This window comes from Pogoniulus pusillus, chromosome 4 (assembly GCF_015220805.1).
Source record: "Pogoniulus pusillus isolate bPogPus1 chromosome 4, bPogPus1.pri, whole genome shotgun sequence".
Lineage (NCBI taxonomy): Eukaryota > Metazoa > Chordata > Aves > Piciformes > Lybiidae > Pogoniulus > Pogoniulus pusillus.
This window is the reverse complement of record NC_087267.1, coordinates 19,674,479-19,700,989: the sequence shown is the minus strand read 5'-3', so window position 1 is coordinate 19,700,989 and position 26,511 is coordinate 19,674,479. Positions and strand designations below refer to the sequence as shown.

The following is a 26,511-nucleotide window of genomic DNA, read 5'->3' as shown; positions in this document are numbered from 1 at the left end:
GATTTTGGCCATGAAGAACAATTTCTGCCCCTTGAGGTTTGTCCAGGCCTGGCCCAGGCTGCCCAGGGCAGTGTTGGAATCCCCATCCCTGGAGGAGTTTCAAAGCCGTGCAGATGTGGTGCTGAGGGCCACGGTTTGGTTGTGCCCTGGCAGAGCTGGGTTAGGCTTGGACTCCATGGCCTTGGAGGGCTCTCTCCTAACCCAACCCATTCCATGGTTCCACTCTTGCATGGCTGCCCCGTGCCCACCCTGTGCCCACCCCAGTGCCCACAGAAGGTTCCCTCAGGCCCAGGGTCACACCAAGCATATATTTTATTGAAAGACCAGGTGGGTGATGAGGTGGCAGCGAGGGGGCAGAACCGGGCACCGGGGTTTGTACAAGTGGCAGCTGCTGGGGGGTTGGGGGGGGGGTCCTGGTGTCGGTTGGGTGCCAGATAAATACCGGGGTGCGGCGGGTGGCGGTGCGGGCACGACACGGGCACGGGGCGAGGCACGGGGTGAGGCACGGGGCCGGCAAGCAGAGGAGGCCACCGGGGCCAGCAGCCCAGAGAGGGGATGGCCCCTGCCCAGGCCACCGCCAGGCCTCCCTCCGCAGGGCAAACACAGCCAGGCTGGGGGCGGGGGGGGTCCCGTGGGGCTGGTGGCACTGTCTGTGTGTCCCCTCTGCACTGTGGGGAGCCCCCCGACCCCGCCCCAGCCGAGTATGGGTCCTGCATCTCATGGTCACCCTGGCTCCATGGCTATCATGTCTTTATGGCCACCATGGCCTCGTGGTCAGCTTGGTCCCATGGTCAGCATGGTCCTATGCTCACCATGGCTCCATGGCCTCATGGTCAGCCTGATCCTGTGACCACCATGGCCTCATGGCCAATGTGATCCCATGGTCTGCATGATGCTAGGGTCACCATGGCTCAATGGCCACCATAGCTCCATGGCCACCATGGCCTCGTAGTCAGCATGGTCCCATGGTCACCATGATCCCACGGCCACCGGGACTCCCTGGTCACCATGGCTTCATGGCCACTGTGTTCCCATGGGCACCACAACCCTGTGGCCACCAGGACATCCTGGTCACCATGGCTTCATGGCCAGCATCATTCTATGGCCAGTGTGGTCTCAAGCCCTTATGGCCACTATGTCTCCATGGCCACCATGGCCCCCACAGCCCCATGGTCAGCATGATCCTGTGGTGTTGTGGCCACCACGTCTCCACAGCCAGCATGGCCTCATGGCCAGCAGGGCTTGTGTGGCTTCACTTTGGTGTGGTCCCATTGCCAATGTGGCCCCATGCCACCATGGCCAGCCTGGCCTCAGGTCAGGGTGCTCCCATGGCCACCATGGACCCCCCCAGGGCAGGAAAAGGTGGCAGAGCAGTGGTGGTGCAGGGGCTGGGGACAGGGCAGGGGCCAGGAGCTGCTGGCAGGCTCGGAGTCCAGGGAGCCTCCCTGGGGCACGTAGGCTTTCCAGGGTGGGGGGGGGGCTGCAGATATGGGGTAGGGGCCCCCCAGAAGGCTGGGGGGTGGTGCTGCTGCTATGCAAGGTGGGGGACAGCACAGAGAGGGTGTCATGGCTGGGAGTGCTCACCCCAGCACCCCCCTCCCCCTGCAGCCATCAGCCCCCCAAGGCCTTCCCCAGTCCCACCACCCCTCCCTGAGTCCCCACTCCCCAGCTGATGTGTGCCCCCCATTTGACCTCTGCCCCCTGCAGGAGTGGGGTGGGCTCCTGGGCTGGCTTTGCTCATGCAGGGGAGGGGAAGCTTCTCCCCCAGCCCCCCCCCCCCCCCCCCCCCCCCTTTAGGCTCGGCTATGTCACCCCCCAGGGCTGGGGGAACCCAGGACCCACCCACAGGGTCCATGGCTGTGGGGGTGGCCCCCGGCCCCCCTCCCCCCCCAAAAAGAAGCAGCAGTGAGGGTGTGCCTGGGGGGGACTCTGGTGGGGCTGGAGCAGGGGGGCGGGGGGGGCCAAGCCGGCTGGCAGAGAGGACTCAGAGTCTCTGGGGGGGCACTGGGCAGCGCTGCCCCCTCCTATTCCAGGTAAATGTCCTCTGTGGGGCAGGCATATTCCAGGTGCTCCTGGTAGTATTCCTGAAAGGCTCGGCTGCCAGGGGGCACAGCGGGCTCAGGACGGGGCACTGGCACCCCCTGCGCCCCCAGCCCTGGCACTGGCACTCCCTGTATCCCCCAGCACAGCCAACACCCCCTCCCCCCCAGCACTCAGATCCCTGTACCCAGATCTTGGCACCCCCAGCTCTGGCAGAGCCAGTCCTCCTGGCACTGCCAGCCCCTGCTAGCCAGCACAGCCAGATCATCCTGCACACAAAGCCCTGGCACACAAACCTCCAGCCCAGACCTGGCACCCAGCACCCAGCTCCCCTGCATCCATTTTAAGCCCCTTCACCACACCTGGCACTCCCAGCCCTGGCATTCCTAGCTTCCAGCACCAGACACCCCAGCATGCCCAGACCCCTGCCACCCGGCACCCCTGCCACCCACACACTCACATCCCTAACCCTGGTGCCCTCAGTTCCCTTAATCCACAGACCTGGCGCATCCAGCCCCCAAACCCCCCCGCCTGCCCAGCACCCCTGGCGCCCACATACCCACCACCCAGCTTCCTCACACTCCCAGCCCTGGCACCACCAGCACTGGCACCCCCAGCCCCCAAGCTCCCCAGCATGTCCAGACCCCTGCTACCCAGCACCTCTGGCACCCACACACCCACCACCAAGCTTCCTCACACTCCCAGCCCTGGCACCACCAGCCCTGGCACCCCCAGCCCCCAAGCTCCCCAGCATGTCCAGACCCCTGCTACCCAGCACCTCTGGCACCCACACACCCACCACCAAGCTTCCTCACACTCCCAGCCCTGGCACCACCAGCCCTGGCACCCCCAGCCCCCAAGCTCCCCAGCATGTCCAGACCCCTGCTACCCAGCACCCTGGCATCCCCAGCCCCCAAGCCCCCCCAGCATGCCCAGACCCCTGCTACCCAGCACCCCTGGCACCCCCAGCCCCCAAGCCCCCCAGCATGCCCAGACCCCTGCTACCCAGCACCTCTGGCACCCACACACCCACCACCAAGCTTCCTCACACTCCCAGCCCTGGCACCACCAGCCCTGGCACATCCAGCCCCCCAGCATGCCCAGACCCCTGCTACCCAGCACCCCTGGCACCCCCAGCCCCCAAGCCCCCCAGCATGCCCAGACCCCTGCTACCCAGCACCTCTGGCACCCACACATCCACCACCCAGCTTCCTCACACTCCCAGCCCTGGCATCCCCAGCCCTGGCACATCCAGCCCCCAAGCTCCCCAGCGTGCCCAGACCCCTGCTACCCAGCACCCCTGGCACCCCCAGCCCCCAAGCCCCCCAGCATGCCCAGACCCCTGCTACCCAGCACCCCTGGCACCCCTAGCCCCCAAGCCCCCCAGCATGCCCAGACCCCTGCTACCCAGCACCCCTGGCACCCCCAGCCCCCAAGCCCCCCAGCATGCCCAGACCCCTGCTACCCAGCACTCCTGGCACAAACACACCCACCACCCAGCTTCCTCACACTCCCAGCCCTGGCACCACCAGCCCTGGCACATCCAGCCCCCAAATCCCCCAGCATGCCCAGACCCCTGCTCCCCAGGCACCCACACACCCACCACCCAGCTTCCTCACACTCCCAGCCCTGGCACCCCTAGCCCCCAAACCCCCCCCAGCCTGCCCAGACCCCTGCTACCCAGCACCCCTGGCACCCACACACCCAGCACCCAGCTTCCTGGCACCCCAGCCTTTGGCACCGCAGTGCCTTCGCCCCCAGCCCCCGTTCCCCGGCACTGGCAGTGCCAATGGCCCCACCGGCAGTGCCACTGCCCATGTGCCCCCGTGCCCGTGCCCAGCATACCCGACACACTCGGCCACGTGCCGCATGGACTCCTGTGAGACGAAGACGTGGCAGGCGAAGCGGCTCAGCACTGGGTGCTTGGTGATGAACCCAAAGTAGCTGCCAGGGCAGGAGGGGTCAGGGGGGAACCCCAGTGCTGCCCTGGGAAAGAGCACCCCTGATCCTGTCCCCCAAGGTAGGGGCAGGTCTGTAGAGGGGACCCCAGCAGGGCTTTGGGGCTTGGGATTGAGTAGGGGCACCTGGACTGGCACCACAAGGGACCTAAGGGGGCAGCCTTGGAGCTGAAAATGCTGGAGGGCATCTGAGGAGGGGCAGGAGGGGTCTCCTTTGGGGGTGGGGGTGCCAGAGAGGTGGTTGCAGGGGGAGCCTTGGGGTTGGGGGGAGGTACTGGTCTGGAGAGTACTTTGGGACTGGGAGTACTGGAGGGGGCTCCTTTGGGACTGGGCGCATTGAGCAGGGGGTTGGGGGCACCTTTGGGGCTGGGAGCACTGAAGAGGGGGTCTGGAGGATGGTTTGGGGCTGGGGGTGCTGGTCTGGAGGATCCTTTGGGGCTGGCAGTAGTGGGCTGGGGAGGGTCTCTTGGGGCTGGGAGTACTGGAGGGTCGGTCTGGAGGGTGCTTTGGGGCTGGCAGTACTGGGCTGGGGGGGGTCTCTTGAGACTAGGAACACTGAAGGGAGGGTCTGGGGGATGCTTTGGGGTTGGGGATGCTGGTCTGGAGGGTCCTTTGGGGCTGGCAGTAGTGGGGCTGGGTGGCGGGGTCTGGGAGTACTGGAGGGTGGGTCTGGAGGGTGCTTTGGGGCTAGGGGTGCTGGGCTGGGGGAGGTCCCTTTGGGCTGGGAGCACTGGGCTGAAATGACCTATTGGGGCTGGCAATACTGGAGGGGGGCTCCAGGGGATCGTTTGGGGCTGGGGGGCTGGTCTGGAGGGTCCTCTGGGACTGGCAGTACTGGAGGGGGCTCCTTTGGGGTTGGAAACACTGGGCTGGGGAGCGGTCCCTTGGCTGTGGGAGTGCTGAAGTGGGGGGAGTCTGGGGGCTCCTGGGGACCAGAGTAGGGATCTGACGTTCTCACAGGACTTGGGATCCTGGTCTGAGAGGGGCTTTTGGGGCTGGGAGCACAGAACAGGGGTCTGGGGGGCTCTTTTGGGGCTGGGAGCACTGAAGAAGGGTCTGGGGGGCTCTTTTGGGGCTGGGAGCACTGAAGAAGGGTCTGGGGGGCTCTTTTGGGGCTGGGGGCACTGAAGAAGGGTCTGGGGGGCTCTTTTGGGGCTGGGGGCACTGAAGAAGGGTCTGGGGGGCTCTTTTGGGGCTGGGAGCACTGAAGAAGGGGTGGCTTTGAGGGCTGGAGTTGCAGGTTGCAGGAAGTCCCTCATGGCTGGGAGCAGTGGAGCAGGGTCTGGAGGTTCTTTGAGACTGGAGGGGGGGGGGGGGGGGGCGTTCTGGAAGCACTGAAGGAGGAGCCAAGGGGTCCTCAGACTCTGAGAGTGTTGGAGGGGCCGGGGGGGTGCCATGGTCTATGGTCTATGGGGTTGGGGTGGGGGTCTCACCAGCTGTTCCGTGGGTGGCACCCACAGAAGGAGATGTTCTTCATCTGGAAGAAGTGGCTGCACCGCTCGAACTAGGGGAGTGAGGGGCACAGCCGCCCTGTGGGTGCCTGGCTGGAGGGCAGAGCAGGTGCCCAGACACCCCCAGCAGTGCCCCCCGCCCTAGGCATGCCCACCGCAGCCCCGCTACCTCCTCGTCCTGGCTGTACTCTGTGACGGTGAGGATCAGCTTGATGCCCTGCAGCGTGATCTCCAGGTCGCAGCTGGCCGGCGGGCGCAGGTGCACCGTCAGCTTCCTGGTGGTGGCAATCTGGGGAGGCAGGGGGGCACCAAGGCGGGGAAGGGCACAGAGGGGTTGGGGTTGGGAGAGCCCTCCAAGGTCACTGAGTCCAACCATCAACCCCACGCCCACCATGGTCCACTGAATCGTGGCACCAAGTGCCGTGCCCACAGGTTTCTCGAACACCTCCCAGGGATGGGGACTCCAACACTGCCATGGGCAGCCTGAGACAAGCCTCAAGGGGCAGGAATCGTTCCTCATGGCCAACCTCAACCTCTCCTGAGGCAGCTTGAGACCATTTGAGCAGGTCAAGGGAGGTGATTCTCCCCCTCTACCCCGCTCTGCTGAGACCCCACTTGAAGTGGGGTCCAGTTCTGGAGCTCTCATTACAAGAGGGATGTGGAGATGCTGGAGTGTGTCCAGAGAAGGGCCACGAGGATGCTCAGAGGGCTGCAGTCAGGACAGACTGAAAGAGTTGGGGCTGTTCAGTCTGGAGAAGGGAAGGCTCCCAGGTGACCTTCTTGTGACCTTCCAGGATCTGAAGGGGGCCTACAAAAAAGCTGGGGAGTGACAGGACTGGGGGGAATGGAGCAAAGCTGGAGGTGGGGAGAGTCAGACTGGACGTGAGGAGGAAGTTGTTGAGCATGAGAGTGGTGAGAGGCTGGCATGGGTTGCCCAGGGAGGTGGTTGAGGCCCCATGGCTGGAGGTGTTTAAGGCCAGGCTGGATGAGGCTGTGGGCAGCTTGCTCTGGGGTAGGGTGTCCCTGGGCATGGCAGGGGGGTTGGAACTGGCTGATCCTTGTGGTCCCTTCCAACCCTGACTGATTCTATGACGCTATGATTCTGTGATTTTCTCTTGTTCTGTCCCTTGGCAGAAGGGACCAACCCTCACCTGCCTTTAGCCTCCTTGCAGGGAGCTCTAGAGTCCAGGTCTCCCCTCAGCCTCCTTCTCTCCGGGCTCAACAACCCCAGCTCCCTCAGCTGCTCCTCACAAGTTCTCCAGACCCTTCTCCTTCCAGATCCTTTCCCAGCTTTGTTGCCCTTCTCTGGACCTGCTCCATCCCCTCAATGATCTTCTCGGAGTGAGGGGCCCAGAACTGACACCAGCATTCCACTTTTGGCCTCAGCAGTGCCCAGTGCAGGGGGACAATCCCTGCCCTGCTCCTGCTGGCCACACCATTGCTGATCCAGGCCAGGCTGCTGGTGGCCTTCTTGGCCAACTTGGCACATGTTGGCTCATCTCCAGCCACCAACCCCCGCACTGGGCAGTTTCCAATCACTCTACCTCCAAGCTGGAGCCTTCTTGGGGTTGTTGTCACCCAAGAACAGGAGCCAGCCCTTGGCCTTGGTGAACCTCATCCCAGTGGCCTTGGCCCATGGATCCAGCCTGGTCAGATCTCTCTGTTGATCCTCCAACCATTCAGCAGATCAACATCCCACCCCACCTGGTGTCATCTGCAAGCTGCCTGAGGGAGCCTTGATCCCCTTGGTCAGACCATTGCTGAAGACACCAAACAGAACTGGTCCCAGCAGTGAGCCCTGAGGACCACCACTGGCAACCAGCCAGCAACTGAAAGTAACTCCATGCACCACTACTCTTCAGGCCCAACCATCAGCCAGTTCTTAACCCAACAACTCCTGTACCCATGAAAGTAGGCATTAAGAGGGCAGGCTGAGTTTGGGGTGAGGAGAGGGAGACCACCACCACCACTGACCTTCTGCATGGCTGCACAGAGGATGCCATTGCCTTGGTGGTACGGGACCTCCACTGAGCCCAGGAACTGGACGTTGAACCTCTCCACCCAGCATGGATTCCTCTTCAGACCTGCATGGGGAAGGTGGAGACAGTGCCCCAGGACCACCAATGCCACCCACTATCTCTCTGGAGAGCCCCTCACGGGGTCCTACCGATGGTGTCCCTGGCTTGGCCAACCACCTCGTGGGCGTAGAAGGCTGGGAAGATGCCGCGCTCCCCTGTCCGCATGTTGTAGCCCCGGTACCAGTAGTCATCCTCCTCCAGCTCCACCAGGATGGGGTCATCCACATCTAGCTCCAGCTCATCCTCGTGGCGAGGGATGAACCTGGGTGGAGATGGGTGGAAGAAGGAGGTGAAACACTCTAACAGCTTGCCCAGAGAAGTGGTGGAAGCCCCAGCCATGAAGAACACTGATGGGGCCCTGAGCAACCTCATCTAGTTGGAGATGTTCCTGGTGAGGTGAGCACAGGGAGGCTGAAGAAGGTGACCTTGGAGGGCCCTTTCCAACCCCATGTATTCTGTGACATGGGAGTTCCTGCAAGAGCCCCCAGCATTGCCCACGGCCGTGGTGATGGTGGGCTTGGTACTCACCTGAAGACAGCGCGGTGGGTCTGCTCCCGCTCCTCCCCATTGACCATGCAGGAGAACAGCCCAAAGGACTCTGTGCCTGCAGAGGAGATGGAGGAGGTTACCATGGGGTTGGGGAACAGCTCTCATCCCACTATGTGCTGGGGGAGGCTGCAGAGCTGCTGGCTATCACCTATGGATTCAAGGCTCTGACTTTGGGGGGTGTCTCCCTGAGCCCACAGCCATGGCTGTTGAGTCTAGCTCCAGAGTGGAGAACCCATGGCTGTTGGGTCCAGCTCCATTGTGGAAACCCCATGGCCTTGGTGTCCAGCCCCATGGTGGAGAACCCATGGCCTTGGGGTCCAGCCCCATGGTGGAGACCCCATGGCCTTGGGGTCCAGCCTCATGGTGGAGAACCCACAGCTGTTGGGTCCAGTTCCATGGTGGAGAAGCCATGGCCTTGGGGTCCAGCCCTGTGGTGGAGAACCCATGACATTGGGTCCAGCCCCATGGTGGAGAACCCATGGCCTTGGAGTCCAGCCCCATGGTGGAAACCCCATGGCAGTTGGGTCCAGCCCCACGAGATAGAGGCCATGGTTGCTGGGTCCAGCCCTATGCCAGAAAACCTTAGGTCCAGTCCCATGCCCCCCCATGCCAACCTGCCCCATCTCCCATGCTGTACCATGTTGTGCCATGCCACCCAGGGATGATGCCATGGCCAAGGGAGGATGGTGAAGGGCAGCCAGCCTGCCAACAGCACACCAAGCAGCCCAGGATGCATAGCATGGCATTGAGTGGCATGGCATGGCACATCACAGCATAGCACAGGCATGGCACATCATGGCATTGAAGGGCACGACAGCACATCCTGAGTTGACATGACATGGCACAATATGGCACAGTATGGCATGGCATGGTACAGCCCAGAATGACATGGCACAGCAGGGCAGGGCATGATGCAGCATTGCACATCTTGGCATGGCACACAACAGCATGGCACAGCACAGCACGATATGGCATAGCATATCATGATGCTCAGAGGGCTGCAGCAGCTCTGCTATGAGAACAGACTGAAAGAGTTGGGGCTGTTCTGTCTGGAGAAGAGGAGGCTCCCAGGTGACCTTCTTGTGGCCTTCCAGGATCTGAAGGGGCTTACAAAAAAGCTGGGGAGGGACTTTTTAGGCTGTCAGGGAGTGACAGGACTGGGGGGGATGGAGCAAAGCTGGAGATGGGTAGGTTCAGGCTGGACGTGAGGAGGAAGTTGTTGAGCATGAGAGTGGTGAGAGCCTGGCATGGGTTGCCCAGGGAGGTGCTTGAGGCCCCATGGCTGGAGGTGTTTAAGGCCAGGCTGGATGAGGCTGTGGCCAGCTAGGGTGTCCCTGGGCATGGCAGGGGGCTTGGAACTGGCTGATCCTTGTGGTCCCTTCTAACCCTGACTGATTCTCTGATAGCAGGGCAGGGCATGCTGCAGTATGGCACAACATAGTATGGCAGGGCATGGTGCAGCATGGCACAACATAGTATGGTGGGGCATGACACAGCACGGCTCACGATGTGACACACCATGACATAGGAACCGTGACTTGACATGGCACAGCATGGCACGGCATGGCACGGCATGGCACGGCATGGCAGCAAAGGGCACGGCCCGGCCCGAGTGACTCACTAGAGGAGCGTGAGGTGCTGTTGACGAAGACGTTGAGGAACTTCTTGGAGAAGTGGAGGTCGGCCTCCGGGGATGAGTCCTCGGAGGAGCTGTGGGAGTCGGGGGCGCCCAGCCCGTGCCCGTCGCCGTCATCGCCGGCGGGCAGCAGGTCGCTGTCGTCGCTCAGCACCGAGGTGCAGCGCCGCAGGCTGACCAGCTCCAGCTGGGTGTGCTCGTCCACCACCAGCGTGTACTTCAGAGCGTCGTAGGCCAGCGACTCGTCCCGTGCCCGCGGCTCTGCCAGCCCGGGGGTGCCAGCTGCCGGCCCCCCGAAACCTCCCTGCAGCTGCTCCTCGGGAAATGGGGAACCCTTCAGGTAGGGCAGCTCCTCCTCCTCCTCTTGCTGCTGGCTGGAGAAGGCCATGGTGAACCCGCGGTTGGTCTTGGCGGTGGAGACGTCCAGAACGGGCGAGACGGCATCGGGCCCCGGCGGAGCTAACCGAACGTCATCGATCATGGCATCGGCCTCCAGGACGCCCGAGTCCAGGTCCCTGTCGACGGCCCAGCCCTGGGGGCCGGTGCCCGGCGGCGCCGCGGCGCTGCGGTGCTCCCCGACGCCAGGCTGGCTGCCAGGGGAGCCGCGGGGCGGGGCGGGGCGGCAGCCGAAGCTGGCCAGGACCTCGGTGGTGCCCAGCCGGTCGATGGTAACGGGCGCGATGGTGTCGTTGGTGGGGTTGCTCATGAAGAGGAAAGGACCCGGCTCATCGCTGGGCAGCTCGGGCAGCGGCTCGGTGCCCGCCTCCCCGTCCTCCCGCAGGGAGCTGCGCAGTGTCTCCATGTCCACCAGCTCGATGGCACGGGGCAGGGCGCCCGGCTCGCCCGTGCCCAGCGGCGAGGGAGGCGTGCCAGGCTCCAGCGCCTCGCTCAGGATCTCGGGCTCCAGGTCTGAGGCTGGCGAGATGGTGTCACAGAGCGAGTGGCCCTGCTGGAAGCACTCGTCCGGGCACTTGATGGGGTAGGAACCCTCCGATATCATCTTGTTCACCAGGTTGCTGAGCAGCCAGGGCGAGTCCGAGTCCTCGCTCAGGTCCGGCTCCGACTCCGAGTCCGACTCGAAGTCGCTGTTGTCCTCCTCGTCCGCCTCGGGCAGCAGCTTGGGCCCCACGGGCAGGTAGAAGGAGCGCCGGATGCTCTCCAAGCCGTGGTCCGGGTCGATCTTCAGGTCCAGGGGGCTGGAGGCGTCCGTCTGCCCGGCGGGCACGGCGCAGGGGTCAACGGGGCTGAGGCTGTCGTAGTAACCCTCTATCTTCAGCTCCGCCAAGCTCTCCCTCCTCACCACCTCCCTCTCCGGCTTCTCCTCCACCACCACCTCCTCCTCCTCCTGCTCCTTGCCCTTATCCAGCAGCAGGGCGTCCTTGATGCCCATCAGGCCGGGCACCTCCAGCTCGGGCTCCATGTCGGAGGCGGGGGAGCTGGCCTCCTCGATGGAGTTGGTGAGGTGGGAGGACCTGCCGCTGCTGCTGGCGCTGCTGAGGTCCAGCTCGGTCTCGGAGATGGAGGAGATCATGTTGCTGACCAGGTGCCCGCCGCCGAAGGCCGCCGCGATCTCCCCCTCCACCTCCGAGTCGGAGCCGGGTGAGCTCAGGTCCTCCCCGTGCCGCCCGCCGGGCACGAAGCCTTTGCCGGTCCTGCTGGTCAGGTCGGCCTCGATGCCAGGGTCCGAGGAGGGCGAGGTGGTCTCCGAGGAGCCCGAGGGGTGCCCGCGCACGCTGACTGCCCGCCCGGGCTGGGTGCCCTCCCCGTCGGAGCTCAGCGACTCCGCGGGGCACAGGTAGGTGCCCCTGGGTGACGGCCGCTGGGTGAGGGCCAGGGCCGCCGGCTCCTCCGGGTCTGGAGGGGAGCCGGGCTGCTCGCGGTGGGCTGCGGGGGACCCCGGGCTCCCGGTCCCCGTGCCACCTCCTTGGCCGGGCCTCGCTTCGCGCCTGGGCGTGGCACGGTGCCCGGCGGCGGGTGCGGGTGACGAGGTGGCATCGGGGCCGGCGGCGTGGCCGGGAGGTGCCGCGGGCCCTGTTGGAGAGAGAGAGGGGTGAGGGGGCAGCGGGCAGGGACGGGCAGGGGCGTGTGGAGCTTGGAGCGCAGAGGAGATGAGGTTCATGTTCAAATCTTGCCCGCTGCCCGGGGGCGAGGGGTTACCATGTGCCAGCCACCCGGGGCTGTTGCCCTGCGAGTCAAAGGGGCAGGAGGGCGGCAGCGAGGCGGGGGGCAGCCCAGGGGGCGTCTCCAGACAGGGGCCATCCTGGATGCAGGCGTGGGGCGACGAGTGTCCTGCAAGGGAAGGCAGAGCCCCACCGTCACCAGAGCCTACCCACGGGGTGCCTGGTGCTGCCCCACCGCCCCGCTCCGGGGTCAGAACACCACCAGGAGTTAACCCAAGGGATCCCTGGTGCCAGCCCTTCACCCACAGCCCTCTTCTAGAGGCAAAACACCACCACAGGACTTAACCCAAGGGGTGCCCAGTGCCAGCCTCTGACCCGCAGCCCCTTACCAGGGCCAAAACCCCACCAGAAGTTAATTCAGGAGTTACCCAGTGCCAGCCACTGCCCCACAGCTTTGCACGAAGGCCAAAACCCTACCAGATGTTAATACAAGGGGTGCCCATCCCCATGCCCATGCCCACTCCAAGCTCACCGGTGTGTGAGGAAGTGGAGCAGGAGGAGGAGGAGTTGCGAAGGGCATCCTGCCAGGTGGTGCAATGAGTGGGCACGGGGAAGCTGCCGTTGTTGTTCAGGGAGTCCTGGGGGCAGAGCAGTGCCAAGGCGTGAGCAATGGGTGGGTGAGTACTGGGGTGGGTGGATTTGGGGCAGCCAAAACAAGGGGCAGGGCCTTTGGGGTACATCCGGGGCCATGGCAAGGGCAAGGAGCTACAATTCCCATAGAGGGTGGCACAAGGACACCCAAGGCCCTGGGGATGCCCCCTGGCATGGCTGGTGCTCCTGACCAGCTTGTCAGTGCCCGTGCCACGTGCCCAGGGACTTTGCTGGGATTACAGCTGCTACGTCCCCAGCTGCCCCAGCCTGGCAGCACAGGACAGGGAGACAGTGAGATGCCTGCCCCACACTGCCCTGAGCACAACAGCCTGGCACTGCTGTGGCCCCCACAGGCTGTGCCTGTTGCCCCCAGGAGTGGAGCCTGACTTGATGAGCTGGGCATAGCTGCCACTCCCTGAAGCCAAGAGGCACCAGGAGGTGGGATCATTCCCTCAGGAAGCACAGGAAGTGATAATCCTGGTGGGGCTGGCACTATGTGCCAGTGGGCACGCACCAGCATGGCACAGTGGGGAGGGCCAATCACTGGCCCAGGGAGGAGTGCTGGAGTGATCCAGGGATGGGTGTTGGGAGGCAATGAGGTCTTATCCCGCCCTGGAACCAGTGCATATGGGACGGAGTGGGGAAAACTGGGATTGGCACCCTGGACACATGGGTTTGGGCATCACCATTACAATAGAGCAGAGTGACAGCAGGATGTGGCTGTGCCAGCACAACCCCCCGGGTGCAGCGGGTTCCCACCCTGGAGGTTTGGCATTCTCCTGTGCCAGCACCACCCCCCCCCCCTCCCAAATCCCAGTGCCCTCTTGGGAAAGGGTGCCCAGCATCTCAGAAGCCCCCCCCCGCCTTGGCACCATGGCAACACCGGTGGCTGCAGGCGGCTGCCCACGTGCTGCGGTGGCGAGGCTTGGCACACACGTGCACGGGGACACAGGGGCATCCCTGCAGTGCCGCCCCAGCGGGGACACCCCACATGCACCCACCCCCTGGGGGAGCCCCGGATCACAGGCATGGAACAGGGAGGGGCACAGCACATGAGGCTGGCACACAAAGCCAGCTATGCCCACGGTCAGCAACCAGCCCTCAGGCACAGAGACAGCCTGGGCAACTTGGTGCCATGAGTGGGCACAAACCCTTCCCCAGTGTCCCCAGCTTGGCTGGTGCCATCTTTGCTTTTCTGTGCCCACCCTGGTGCCTGGGGCAGGGGTTCCTTTCCATGTCACACCCTGCAAAGCCCCCCCCGCCCCTCTTCCACCAGCCTTGGGGCAGGGTACAGAGACCCCTGGGGGGAAGGGGGCAGTGATCCCAGGGTTGGGGGCCAGAGATCCCTGCCTATGGTCCCAGCCTTACCTGGGTGCCCGGGGCAGTAAGGTTGAGGGTGGTAGGTCGCAGCTTCTGGGTCTCCTCCAGAACAGGTGAGGGCACCGGTGAGGCTGAAGGGGATGGGGGAGCATCGTTGCCTTCTTCCTCCTCCTCCTCCTCCTCCTCCTCCTCATTGTCATCGATCATCTCAAACTCCTGGAAGTCCTCCTGGAAGGTGCAGACCGGGTGCGGCTGCTCCCCGCGCTCCAGCACCAGACAGTCCTGGGGAGGTGGCACGGAGTGAGAGTGGCACGGCCACCAAGGGATGGCCCTGCTAGCACCATCCCTGCCCCGTCACGCTGAGGGGCTCCAAGGGCAAAGTGTCCCCTGCCAAGGACCCTCTGCCAGCACCTTGCCTGTCCTGGCCCCAGTACCCAGCACTCCATGGTTGGGATGACCCACACAGATGTCTGACAGAGCCACCAGGGCCACCAAAGCCACTGAAGCAACCAGAGCCCGGGGAGTCACCAGAGTCTGGGGAGCTTCCAGAGAGAGCACAGGGGAGCTACCAGACCCACTGAAATCACCAGAGCCACCAGAATCACCAAAGCCAAGAGACTGGAGCTATCAGAGCCACCAGAGCCATGTGAGGCACTGAAAATGCCAGAGCCACCAGAGCCATGTGAGGCACTGAATGTACCAAAGCCACTGGAGCCACTGAAGCTGCCAGTCACTGAAGTTACTAGAGCCACCATAGCCTGGGAAGACACTGAGCTACCAGAGCCACCAAAGTCACTGGAGCCATGAGAGCCACCAAATCTGTGGGAGCTGAGGGAGCCATAGGAGCCACCAGAGCCAGGGAAGCCACCAGAGGTACCAAAGCCACCAAGGCCACCAGAATCAGGAGAGACACTAGACCCACCACAGCCACCAAAGCCACGGGAGACACTGGAACCATCATGGCCAGGGGAACAAGGTGGCAGGCGGGCACCTAGCTGGTAGGGCCAGCATGGGATTGGCTGCTGAGTCCCCTGTGTCCCTCCTGCCCCCTGTGACCGCCTCATGCAGCTTGCCCAGGTGTGATGGGAGGTCCTAGGGTGCCCAGCCATGCTGAGGTCCTTGGGCTCAGCACTCTGCGGCACATCCCATTGGTAGCCAGACACAAGGAACATGCACCTTAGGCTCCAGGACAAGCTTTGCTAGGCTGCTGCCCCCTCAGTGCCCTCCCAGTGCCCCTCCAGTCCCCACACCTTTTCATAGTGGTCCGAGTCGTAGTTGAGGCCGATGCCGCAGTCATCTGTGATCTCTGACAGGTCTTCGTCATCAAACTCCTCCAGGCTGATGTCCTGGGGGGGCCTGGGCAGAGGGGCCGGCATGGCAGCATGAGTGACACGACCACAAACCTCAGGGAGATGCCACCAGCTCCCCACCGTGGCACCACGAAGGCTTGAAGAGCCAAGTGGCACCACAAGCATGGGCTGGCAGTGCCCCAACATCAGTCCAGGCATCATCTGGGACCGCAAGCAGAAGACAAGGGAGGTTGGAGGTGACAGGGATGGCAAAGGCCACAGGGGTGCATGGGACCATGTCCCCTCCCACCCAGCTCAATGCCAGCCTCGTGTTATCCTGGTGGTGTTATGCCATGAGCCAGCAATGTGCCCTCATGGCCAAGAAGGCCAAGGGTGTCCTGGGGAACATAGAGAAGAGTGTGTCCAGCAGGTCAAGGGAGGTTCTCCTGCCCCTCTGCTCTGCCCTGCTGAGGTTGCAGCTGGAGAACTGGAGCCAGTGCTGGGCTCCCCAGTGCCAGAGACTGGGAGCTACTGGAGAGCATCCAGTGGAGGCTGGGGAGATGCTGAGGGGCCTGCAGCATCTCTGTTGAGCAGCAAAGGCAGAGAGCCTCTGCTGAACCTGGAGAAGAGCAACCGCAAAGGGCATCTGAGCAATACTCAGTGAGAGCTGAAGGACTTGTGAGGGGCAAGAGGATGGGGTCAGACTCCTCTCCTTGGTGCCCAGTGCCAGGCTAACGAGCAATGGGCACCAAGTGGAAGCCAGGAGGTTCCAGCAGGAGCAACTTGTTGACTGTGAGGGTGCTGGAGGCCTGGAGCAGGCTGCTCAGAGAGGTTGTGGAGTCTCCTTGTCTGGAGAGCTTCCAGCCTCACCTGGCCACTGTGACCCTGGGCAAGCTGCTGTGGGTGCCCCTGGTGGAGCAGGGGGATCGGACTGGATAAGTCCACGAGTCCCTTCCCACCACACCATGCTAGGATCCCATGAGAGCCTATCAGATCTGGCCAGGCAGAGGTGCTGATGCCACCACCATGATGGGCACCAAATTCCCACCTCAGCAAAATCCATCCAGCCAAACCCACAGCAGGTGGAGCACTGATGGCCCAACACTCTGATCTTGCCCATGGTGCCACCAAAGTTGCTGCATTCAAGGATAACAGCAGTCTGAGGAACCTGGGAGGTGCAGCAGCACCTGGTTGCCAGCAGGGATCTTCTGGCCACCTTACTGGGGGACAGCAGCACCTGGGCAGGGCTTGTGGGGCTCCTCTGGTGGTGATGATTCTGGGTACACACTGGGACCTCGTTGATGTCTTGATGGGACCCCTTTGGGGTCTACTTAGGGCTTACTGCAGTCTTGCTGCAGCATCACTGGAGACTTGATGACATCTTATAGGAGTCTTGCTGGGGTCTCAGTGAGGTATTTTTGGGACCTCATTGGGGTCCTGATGGAGCATCACTGGGGTCTTGCTGGGGTCTCATCTGGGGTCTAGCTGGGGCACAGCTAGAGCATTGTTGGGGTCACATCTAGGGTCTAGCTGGGGCAACAGATGGAGCCCTGTTGGGGTCTCATTTGGTGTCTAGCCAGGGCACCACTGGAGCCTTGTTGGGGTCTCATTTGGGGTCTAGCTGGGGCACCACTGGAGCCTTGTTGGGGTCTCATTTGGGGTCTAGCTGGGGTACCACTAGAGCCCTGCTGAGGTCTCATTTGGGGTCTGGCTGGGGCACAGCTGAAGCCTTGTTGGGGTCTCATTTGGGGTCTAGCTGGGGCACCACTGGAGCCTTGTTGGGGTCTCATTGGCTCCTATCTGGGGCACCGCTGGAGCCTTGTTGGGGTCTCATTTGGGATCTATCTGGGGCACCACTGGAGCCCTGTTGGGGTCTCATTTGGGATCTAGCCGGGGCACTGCAGGAGCCCTCTTGGGGTCTCATTGGGTCCTATTTGGGGCACCACTTGAGCCCTGTTGGGGTCTCATTTGGTGTCTAGCCAGGGCACCACTGGAGCCTTGTTGGGGTCTCATTTGGGGTCTGGCTGGGGCACCGCTGGAGCCTTGTTGGGGTCTCATTTGGGGTCTGGCTGGGGCACCACTGGAGCCTTGTTGGGGTCTCATTTGGGTTCTAGCTCAGGCACCACTGGAGCCTTGTTGAGGTCTCATTTGGGGTCTGGCTGGGGCACCACTGGAGCCTTGTTGGGGTCTCATTGGCTCCTAGCTGGGGCACAGCTGAAGCCTTGTTGGGGTCTCATTTGGGATCTAGCCAGGGCACTGCAGGAGCCCTCGGGGTCTCATTGGGTCCTATTTGGGGCACCACTTGAGCCCTGTTGGGGTCTCATTTGGGTTCTAGCTGGGGCACCGCTGGAGCCTTGTTGGGGTCTCATCTAGGGTCTAGCTGGGGCACTGCTGGAGCCTTGTTGGGGTCTCATCTAGGGTCTAGCTGGGGCACCACTTGAGCCCTGTTGGGGTCTCATTTGGGTTCTAGCTCAGGCACCACTGGAGCCTTGTTTGGGTCTCATTTGGGGTCTGGCTGGGGCACCGCTGGAGCCTTGTTGGGGTCTCATTGGGTCCTATTTGGGGCACCACTTGAGCCCTGTTGGGGTCTCATTTGGTGTCTAGCCAGGGCACCACTGGAGCCTTGTTGGGGTCTCATTTGGGGTCTGGCTGGGGCACCGCTGGAGCCTTGTTGGGGTCTCATTTGGGGTCTGTCTGGGGCACCACTGGAGCCTTGTTGGGGTCTCATTTGGGTTCTAGCTCGGGCACCACTGGAGCCTTGTTGAGGTCTCATTTGGGGTCTGGCTGGGGCACCACTGGAGCCTTGTTGGGGTCTCATTGGCTCCTAGCTGGGGCACAGCTGAAGCCTTGTTGGGGTCTCATTTGGGATCTAGCCAGGGCACTGCAGGAGCCCTCGGGGTCTCATTGGGTCCTATTTGGGGCACCACTTGAGCCCTGTTGGGGTCTCATTTGGGTTCTAGCTGGGGCACCGCTGGAGCCTTGTTGGGGTCTCATCTAGGGTCTAGCTGGGGCACTGCTGGAGCCTTGTTGGGGTCTCATCTAGGGTCTAGCTGGGGCACCACTTGAGCCCTGTTGGGGTCTCATTTGGGTTCTAGCTCAGGCACCACTGGAGCCTTGTTTGGGTCTCATTTGGGGTCTGGCTGGGGCACCGCTAGAGCCTTGCTGGGATCTCATTTGGGGTCTGTCTGGGGCACAGATGGAGCCTTGCTGGGGTCTCATTTGGGGTCTGTCTGGGGCACAGATGGAGCCTTGCTGGGGTCTCATTTGGGGTCTGGCTGGGGCACAGCTGGAGCCTTGCTGGGGTCTCATTTGGGGTCTGTCTGGGGCACAGATGGAGCCTTGTTGAGGTCTCATTTGGGGTCTGGTTGGGGCACAGATGGAGCCCTGTTGAGGTCTCATTTGGGGTCTGGCTGAGGCACTGCTGGAGCCTTGTTGAGGTCTCATTTGGGTTCTAGTTGGGGCACTGATGGAGCCTTGTTGAGGTCTCATTTGGGGTCTGGTTGGGGCACAGCTGGAGCCCTGTTGAGGTCTCATTTGGGGTCTGGCTGAGGCACTGCTGGAGCCTTGTTGAGGTCTCATTTGGGTTCTAGCTGGGGCACTGATGGAGCCTTGTTGAGGTCTCATTTGGGGTCTGGCTGGGGCACAGCTGGAGCCCTGTTGGGGTCTCATTTGGGTTTTAGCTGGGGCACCACTGGAGCCTTGTCGGGGTCTCATTTGGGGTCTAGCTGGAGCATCACTGAGCTCTTCCTGGGCCCTCGGTGGGGTCTTGTTTGGCCTCACTGGACTCAGTGCCAGCACCCAGCTGGCAGCAGGAGCAGACCCACACATGGTGGTGGCTTACAGCCCCCAGAGCTGCTCCCCCCCACATCCTTTGCCCCCCTTCTGCAGCACCTGGTCCCTGTTGCGCAGGGAGGAGATGTCCCCTAATCACTTAATGCCCAGAAGTAGGACACAGAGAGCACAGCCAATATGGGCAGATTTGTGAGGAAAACAGCAGGCTGCTGCTGATGGCACTGAGTGGCCTCGACTGGTAGTGGGGCAGCCCCAGCCAGCAGTGGGGCAGCCCCAGGGAGCAGAACCTCAGGGACAGCAGGAGCAGAACCCCTAGGATGAGGAGAGCAGAGCCTCCAGAATAGGGGGGGAGCAGAACACTGACGACGGTGCAGAGAAGAAACTTCAGGACAGGGAGAGCAGAGCCTCCAGGATCAGGGGAATCATAGCCCCCTGGATGGGGAGAGCAGAGCCTCCAGAATGGGGGGGAGGGAGCAGAATTCAAGGGTGGGAGGGTGCAGAACTTCCAGGATGGGGAGAACAGAGCCTCCAAGATGGGGAGAACATAGCCCCCAGGATGGGGGAGAGCAGCACCTTCAGGTTGGGAGAGTGGAGCAGAGCCCTAAGGATTAGGGAAGCAGAACCTTGAGGACTGGTGGGGGAGAGGAAGCAGGACCCCCAAGATGGGAAGAGCACAGCCTCAAATATGGGGGAGAGTAGAACCTCAAGCAGAGCCCTGGGGTTGGTGGCAACCAGACATCAGCATTTGCTCTGCTGGCCACAGGGCTGGGTACAGAACCTGCAGGGACCTCCTGCACTCCGCAGGGGTGAACAGGGGCCTCAGGCATCCCTCATCCACCTGGATGGACAGGGACCAGATCTGCCACGAGTCCTCCTGAGGTGAGCACCTGCTTGGGTGCTGTGAACCAGGAGCAGGGCAGGTTCTTCTACAACCCTGGACTCTGTTCACCCAAGGGACTAGCTTCTCCAGCAGCCCATGTCCTGGTCAAGGGGTGGCACAGCATGGCACAGCCTGGCGTGGCCAGGTTCCAGCTGCCCAAGGAGGCCACGTCCCCCCTCATCAGGGAGCCACCATCGTGACAAACCACGGCTGAAATTTCTAGGTCACAGCACTCAGGAGCTAAGGCAGGCATGGCAGGGAGATGGGGCATCATGGTGGCATCAGGCCACCACAGCAGGACAGGGGTGGTATGGTGGGGTGGGGTCGCCACAGCAGGATGGAGTTGCCGTGGAGAGAGGAACACAGCAGGACAGGGCTGCCACAGTGGGATAAGGAGATGTCACTGTGGGATGGAATGACAGCAGCAAGCTGGGGCCACCACGAAGCGATGGGGTGGCCATGGTGGGATGGGAGCACCACAGTAGGATGGTGGGTTCTTCTGGCAAGATGCCATGGTGAGCATGAGGCTCACACACACACAGGGGGCTGGGTTTGCCATGGTGGGGATGGCATCACACTGGGGCCACTATGGTGGGATGGGGTTGCCATGGTGGGATGGGACCACCACAATAGGATGGTGGCTTGCCATGGTGGGCTGCCATGGTGGGCTGCCATGGAGGGCTGAGATCACCACAGTAGGATGGGGCCACCAGCCAGAGCTGAGGGGGCCCTTGGGGATCTTGGCCACGTCCCAGCTGCAGCAGCATTGCTGCGGGCACAGGACACTGCCAGGGGCACCTGGGACACATGGGAGACAAGGAGCAGATGGGAAGGGAGGGGTCCAGGCAGCATCAAGTGAGGCAGACCTCAAAGAGGTCAAACATCCTCTGTTGCCAGGGAGGGATGCAGGAGCAGCCCCAGGAGGAGGGAATTTCCTGCCCATTTCCAGAGCAGCTCCCAGGACACCTGGGCCTGGCAGAGCTTCTCCTGCCACAGCTTTTCCTGCAGCAACCAGCCAGGGACTGGCACAGCCAATGTGCCACCAGCCCACCTCATGCCCATTGTCATCCCCCCTAGGGAGCTGAGTGCTGGCCCTAGGGGTTGTCCTCCACCCCAAACCTGTGACCAGCACCTAGACCAGCAGGCAAAAGCCACCCAAGAACCCTGCTGAGGTTCTACTGCATGGGCACCACCATGGCCCTTCCAAGCTTTGCCAGCTTCTCCTTCTCCCTCCCAGGGAGGATACCAAAGGACCTCCAAAGAATGTCCCACCATGCTGTGTGTCACCAGGAGGAAGGACATGAGGGGACTCTGCAGAGTGCCCCATCACGTTAGATGTCACTAGGGAGAGAGGGGATGACAAGAGGCCCTCTGGAGTGCCCCCCACCATGTTAGCTGTCACCAAGGAGGGGGATACATGGGGACACAAGGGTGATGAGGGGATCCCACTCTCTTAGCCTTGGCATTGCTACCCACCAAAGGGCTTTGTTCTGCCCATGACACTGGCCGGGGCTTGGGAACAATAGCTGGGACATGTCCCTGGCCCAGGCCCAGCTGCAGCGAAGGGCAGGGACCTGCTGTGAACACCACGGGAAGAGGGACATGGGAAAGGGGGCGCCAAGGGAAGGAGACAGAGTGAGGAAGGGGAATGCCAGGGCGAGGGGACAGAGTGGGGAGGGGGATACCAGGGGACATCTCATGCCAAGGGAAGGGGGATGCCAGGGGAAGAGGACATCTCAGGAGAGGAGGATGCCAGAGGAAGGAAGGGCACAGCCACGTCACCTGCCCAGAGCAGGCCATCAGTAACCAAGGGCACAGCCCACACACCCCCAGCCCCTCTGCCTGCAGCCCATACCCCACCAAAGCCCCCCAAAACCCCTGTAGATGCCCCACAGATATCCCTCCCGATACCCTCCTAGATGCCCTCTGCTGTCACTCTCCACCCTTCCAATCCGGTCCCCATCGGGGACCCTCGATGAGGGGGTTTGCCCTCCCCTGCTAAACCTCCCCCCAGCCCCTGCGGGCCCATTCCCGGGGGTCCCGCATCCTGCATCCCGGGGCCGCTGCGGAGCCTCGGGAGAGACAAAGGGGCGGCGGCGGCAGCTCCCCCCGCACCGGCGGGATACAGCGGCACCGGGGAGGGGGCGGTGGGACCGGCGGGGGTGGGTCTGGGACCTGGGGGTGGGTTCTTGGACTGGGGAGGGGGTCTGGAGCCTGGGCTCGGGGGCGTGGGGGGTTGCTGGGACCTGGGGAGGGGCGGTCGGGAAACCTTGGTGGAGGCGGGGAGGGCTGGGGAGGGGGTCTGGGACCCTGGAAGAAGGGGGCTCTGAGATCGGGAAGGGGGTCTGGGACGAGGAGTGGGGGTTATGACCCGGCGGGAGAGGACAGACACACTGAAATCGGGGAGGGCGTCTGGGGCGAGGGGGGAACGTCCTGACCCCAGGGCTGGGGGGTCTGGGCCCGGGGAGGGTTAAAACCAGCAGAGAGTTGAGCCTGGGAGCGGGGGACATTGCGCCGGGGACACACACACACACCGTGACCCCAGGAGGGGAGGTCTGGGGTGGCAGGGGGAAATGAGACCGGGGAGAGGCGGGGGGAGCTGAGAGCAGGGATCGACCACCCCAAGCCGTGGTGATGGGGGGGGGAGTCTGAGATGGATGTGGGGTGTCTGGGACCGGTCGTGGGGGAGGGTGTTGACTGTCCGTGAGTGGGGTCAGTGGGGCAGGGTACAGAGTGCCCCCCCCCCCGCCTCGTTTCCCAGCACCCGGTGATGTTTGGGGTGGGGGTGGGGGACGGGATGCGTCCGGCGGCTGCTGCGCCGTTAAGGGCGGTGCGAGGCCCCCGCCGCACCCCAAGGTGAACGGAGAAGGCGGGGGGCGGTGGGGTGCGGAGGATGCAGCCAGGGACACCCCCCCCAACAACACCCCCCCACCCCCACCCCGCTCCGCGGTACTCAGGGTAGCGGGCAGAGCATCCCGCAGTGCCCGGAGGTATCTCAGGGGGTACGTCCCGCATCTTCCCCTCACCCCCCAATAATAACCCCCCCTGGGGCTTGTGCGTGCCCCACACCCCCTAACCGCGGAGCGGACCTGACCTGCAGCCGGGGGGGGACAGCGAGTGGAAGGTGGAAAGCGAGAACATCTCGGCTCGATCCGCCATCTTCTCCCGGCCGGGGCTGCGCCGGACTGCGGAGAGCGGGGGGGGGGGGGGGCGGGGGGAGCGGGAGGGGGAGGGGGGACACGGGAATGGGGGGGGGGGGTGGTCAGAGGGAGGGAGGAGTCAGAAGGGGCGGGGGATGAAGGATGAGGGGGAAGTGGGGAGAGAGGGGTATAGGGGCGATGTAGGGAGGGGATGGGGGCGGTATAGGCGGGTGGGAAGGGAGTAAGTGTAAGAAGGGGATGGGGGAGTGCTATAGAAGTGGTATAAGAAGGGGATGAAGCGATATAGGGAGAGGCGAGGGCTGCGTGATCGGCAGGAGGGGTGGTATAGTAGGGGCAAGGGGGAGCATAGAGAAGGGATGGAGCAGTATAGGGAGGGGCTGAAGAGGGGATATAGGGGCGGTACAGGGAAGGGATGGTGTGGTACAGGGAGGGGCAAGGGTTGCGTGATCGGGAGGAGGGGTGGTATAAGAGGGGCTAGGAAGGGTATAGAGAGATGAAGCAGTATGGGGAGGAACTGAGGGAGGGTCTGTAGGGGTGGTATAGTGGAGTGATGGGGGCCGTATAGGCGGGGGGGACCAGATATAGGGAGGAGCGGGGGCTGCAAGGTGGGGAGGAAGGGCTGGGGAGGCTAAAGGGGTAGTATAAGGAGGGGCGAGGAGGGATTTAAGGTGGGGATGGAGCGGTATAAGGAGGGGCTGGGGACAGTATAGGCGGCGTTGCAGCAGCTATAGGGAAGGTATGGAGCGGTATAGGAAAGGGTAGGGGTGCGGAATTAGGAAGGAGGGGTTGTGGGGAGCTATAGGAGCGGTATAGGGAGGAGTTTGGAGCTTTACAGGGAAGCGATAGGGCGGGGGCAGTAGGTGGTCTAGGGAGGGACCAGAGAGGATATAGGGAGGGGGTGTATAGGGAGGGAGAGGGGGGGCCGGTGGATCTAGAGAGGAGCAGGGAGGAGCCGGGAGGGGTCTCTGGAGAAGAGGGGCAGAGGAATAGAATAGAGAAGGGGTTGGAGGTGGTATAGAGAGGGGGGAGGGGGCGTCCAAAGGAAGTCTGAGAGCTGCATAGAGCGGAAGCAGGGGAGCTATAGGTAGATGTAGGGGGTCTATAGGGAGGGACGGGGGGCTACAGGAGGGTCCATACCCTATAGGAGGGTCTCTAAGGGGGCTTTATAGGAAGGTCCGTAGGGGGTCTATAGGAGGGTCTTCGGAGGGAGAGGGGATGGGGGGATGGGATAAGGCGTCTATAAGGAGGTCTACAGGAGAATCTATAGTGGCGTACAGGGGTCCTTAGGGCGTCATTAGGGAGATGCAGGGGTCTATGGGGGGGGTCAACAGGAGAGGTCTCTAAGGGGTCCGTAGGCAGGTGTGGGGTTCACAGGAGGGTCCATAAGGAGCGCAGGGGTCCACAGGGGGCGGGCGGAGCCGCCAGAGCCGGGCAGAGGCGGCCGCAGGAGCTGTCCGCGGCCTGGTGCTGAAGCGGAGCTGTCCCGGTGCTGAACGGCCGCGGCCGTGCCCGCTGCCCCTGCCCAGCGTCGACGGCCCAGAGCTGCCTGGTGTCTGTGCCCGGCTCTGTGCCCGGAGCTGCCTGGTGTCTGTGCATGGGACTGCCCAGCCTCTGTGCCTGATGTTCGTGCCAGGCGTCCGTGCCCAGGGCTGCCTGCTGCTTGTGTCCGGTGCCGATGGCCCAGAGGAGCCAAGGGGGAGGAGGGGACTGTGCCCGTTGAGTGCTGAGGAGGATCTGGGGGATCCCAGGGGTGAGCGTCCAGAAGCCACAAGGCGCTCCGGAGGGATTTGGGGGTGGAGAGAAGTTCAGGATTCCACAGCCTCTGCTTCCTACTCCCCCTACCCCCACAAGCTGTGCCACTCACCTCATACCAGGCACTGGGCACCGGCGGGCGGGTGCCCCCCTCTGGTCTCAAGGAGAACCAGAGGGTGTTGGGGTGGGGCCTGCACCCCCAAAAGGGCCACGGTAAGCATCCCCCCTCCCCTCCCGGCCAAGATCAGTCCCCCCTGGCAGCAGCAGATGGCACAGCAGCACAGATTCTGCCTGCCTCCCCTCCCTGCTGACCCATCTGCTGCTGCAGCATCAGTCTCGTGCCTCCCACCTCCACCCCTGGCACCCCAGAGCCCTCCCTCCCCTAATCCTAGCTCAGCCTGAGCCCCCCCCCAGGACAGCTTGGAGCTGCCCCAGACACGGCGTCCGCCTCCCTGCTGGCACCAAGGCCCCAGTACCCAACAGATCAGCCAGACACAGATGCCAGTGGTGGCTGGCTTTTATTGTGCAGCAAAGGGAAGAGGATGGGGTGGGCATAGGGTGGTAGCTGCCTGTGCAGTGGGCATGAGACGACAGCTAGAGGTGGGGGTGGGCATGAGGTGGTAGCCACTTGGGGTGTGGACATGGGGCAAATGTGTCCTTGGGTGGGCAAAGGACAGTGTCTGTGGGGTGGACATGGGTTGGAAGTAGACCATGGGGTAGTGGCCATGGGTGAGGTGGCCATGAGCCAGTGCTGATGGGGTGGGCAAGGGACAGTGTCTATGTGGTGGGCATGGGGTGGCAGTTGGCCATGGGGTGGCAGCCATGAGTGAAGCGGGCATGAGGCAGTAGCCATAGGGTGGGGACAGAGTTGCAGTGTTTGTGGCGTGGGCAGGGGTAGTAGCCATGGGTGGGGTGGGCACAGGGTGGCAGCTATGGGTTTGGTGGACATGGGACAACAGCTGTCTGTGGGGTGGGCACAGAGTGGCAGTCATGGAATGGCTGCATCTCCACCACCTTCAGCACGATCACAGTTCAGGCAGTGGGAGGCACAGGGTGGGCTCTGCCCCTGTCATGAGCAACCCACCAAGCCCCCTGGTGCCCACCTAACTTGTGCCCAGCACCAGGTCCAGGTATGCCCCAGAGATCAGGTCATTCTTAGACACCCCCAGCTCCACCAGCAGCTGCTCTGCCACGCGTTGCCCATCCTCCTCGCTCTGCCCCTCGCTCAGCATCACCTGCAGGTACAGTCATAGTCAGGGGTGGGTGTGAGCCCCTCCGGGTGTCCCCTGGGCTGGCACTTGTGCCCCCTGATTCACCTCAAGCTCCAGGAAGTCCCCCAGCCCCTCCACACTGTCCAGGTGCACCCGTGTCTGGCCGCACAGGAAGAGGAGTCGCCGTTTCCTCACCACCCCTAGCATGCCCAGTGCTTGCCCCAGCACCACCTGGCACCAACACACAGCTGCTCTGGCACAGCCCGGAGCACCAACCAGTGCCCCGGGGTGCCCATGAAGGGTTCAGAGATGTTGGAGGGAGGTGGGGGGTGTGTCTCAGTGCTCACCTCCAGCCCGTCAGGGTCATCCGTGGGGGTGATGGTGAAGGTGGAGAGCTTGGGGCCTGTGGTGTCAGGGCGCTCATAGAAAATCAGCTCCCCCTGGCCCTGGCAGGGGCAGCGACAGGGACAAGGGAAGTCAGGATCAGGCTCAGGGACAAGCACCAGGGGCAAGATCCAGATTGGAGCCAGGATCAGGGGCAGTGCCAGGAGCAGGGAAAGTCAGGATCAGGCATGATCAGGGAAAAGGAAAGTCATGGGCAAGGAAAAGGAAAGTCAGGATCA

At 63.0% G+C, this 26,511-nt stretch overlaps 1 protein-coding gene across 2 annotated transcripts; it reads right to left on the bottom strand.

The window, feature by feature from the left end:
• Positions 1–294: 294 nt before the first annotated feature.
• MAPK8IP2 (mitogen-activated protein kinase 8 interacting protein 2) lies at positions 295–22,965 on the bottom strand. 2 transcript variants are annotated; one of them, XM_064142324.1, is made up of 13 exons: positions 22,859–22,965; positions 15,054–15,159; positions 13,852–14,085; positions 12,365–12,470; positions 11,870–12,001; positions 9,698–11,743; positions 8,056–8,131; positions 7,617–7,789; positions 7,424–7,533; positions 5,619–5,738; positions 5,432–5,502; positions 3,886–3,984; positions 295–2,097 (listed from the first exon to the last, which is right to left on the bottom strand). In XM_064142324.1, exons 1-13 carry the CDS (start codon positions 22,921–22,923, stop codon positions 2,025–2,027), a joined length of 3,411 nt encoding a protein of 1,136 aa, XP_063998394.1. In that variant the 5' UTR covers positions 22,924–22,965; the 3' UTR covers positions 295–2,024. The 2 variants fall into 2 exon arrangements, with proteins under 2 accessions (XP_063998394.1, XP_063998393.1); XM_064142323.1 differs by having other exon boundaries at positions 9,698–12,001.
• Positions 22,966–26,511: the final 3,546 nt, after the last annotated feature.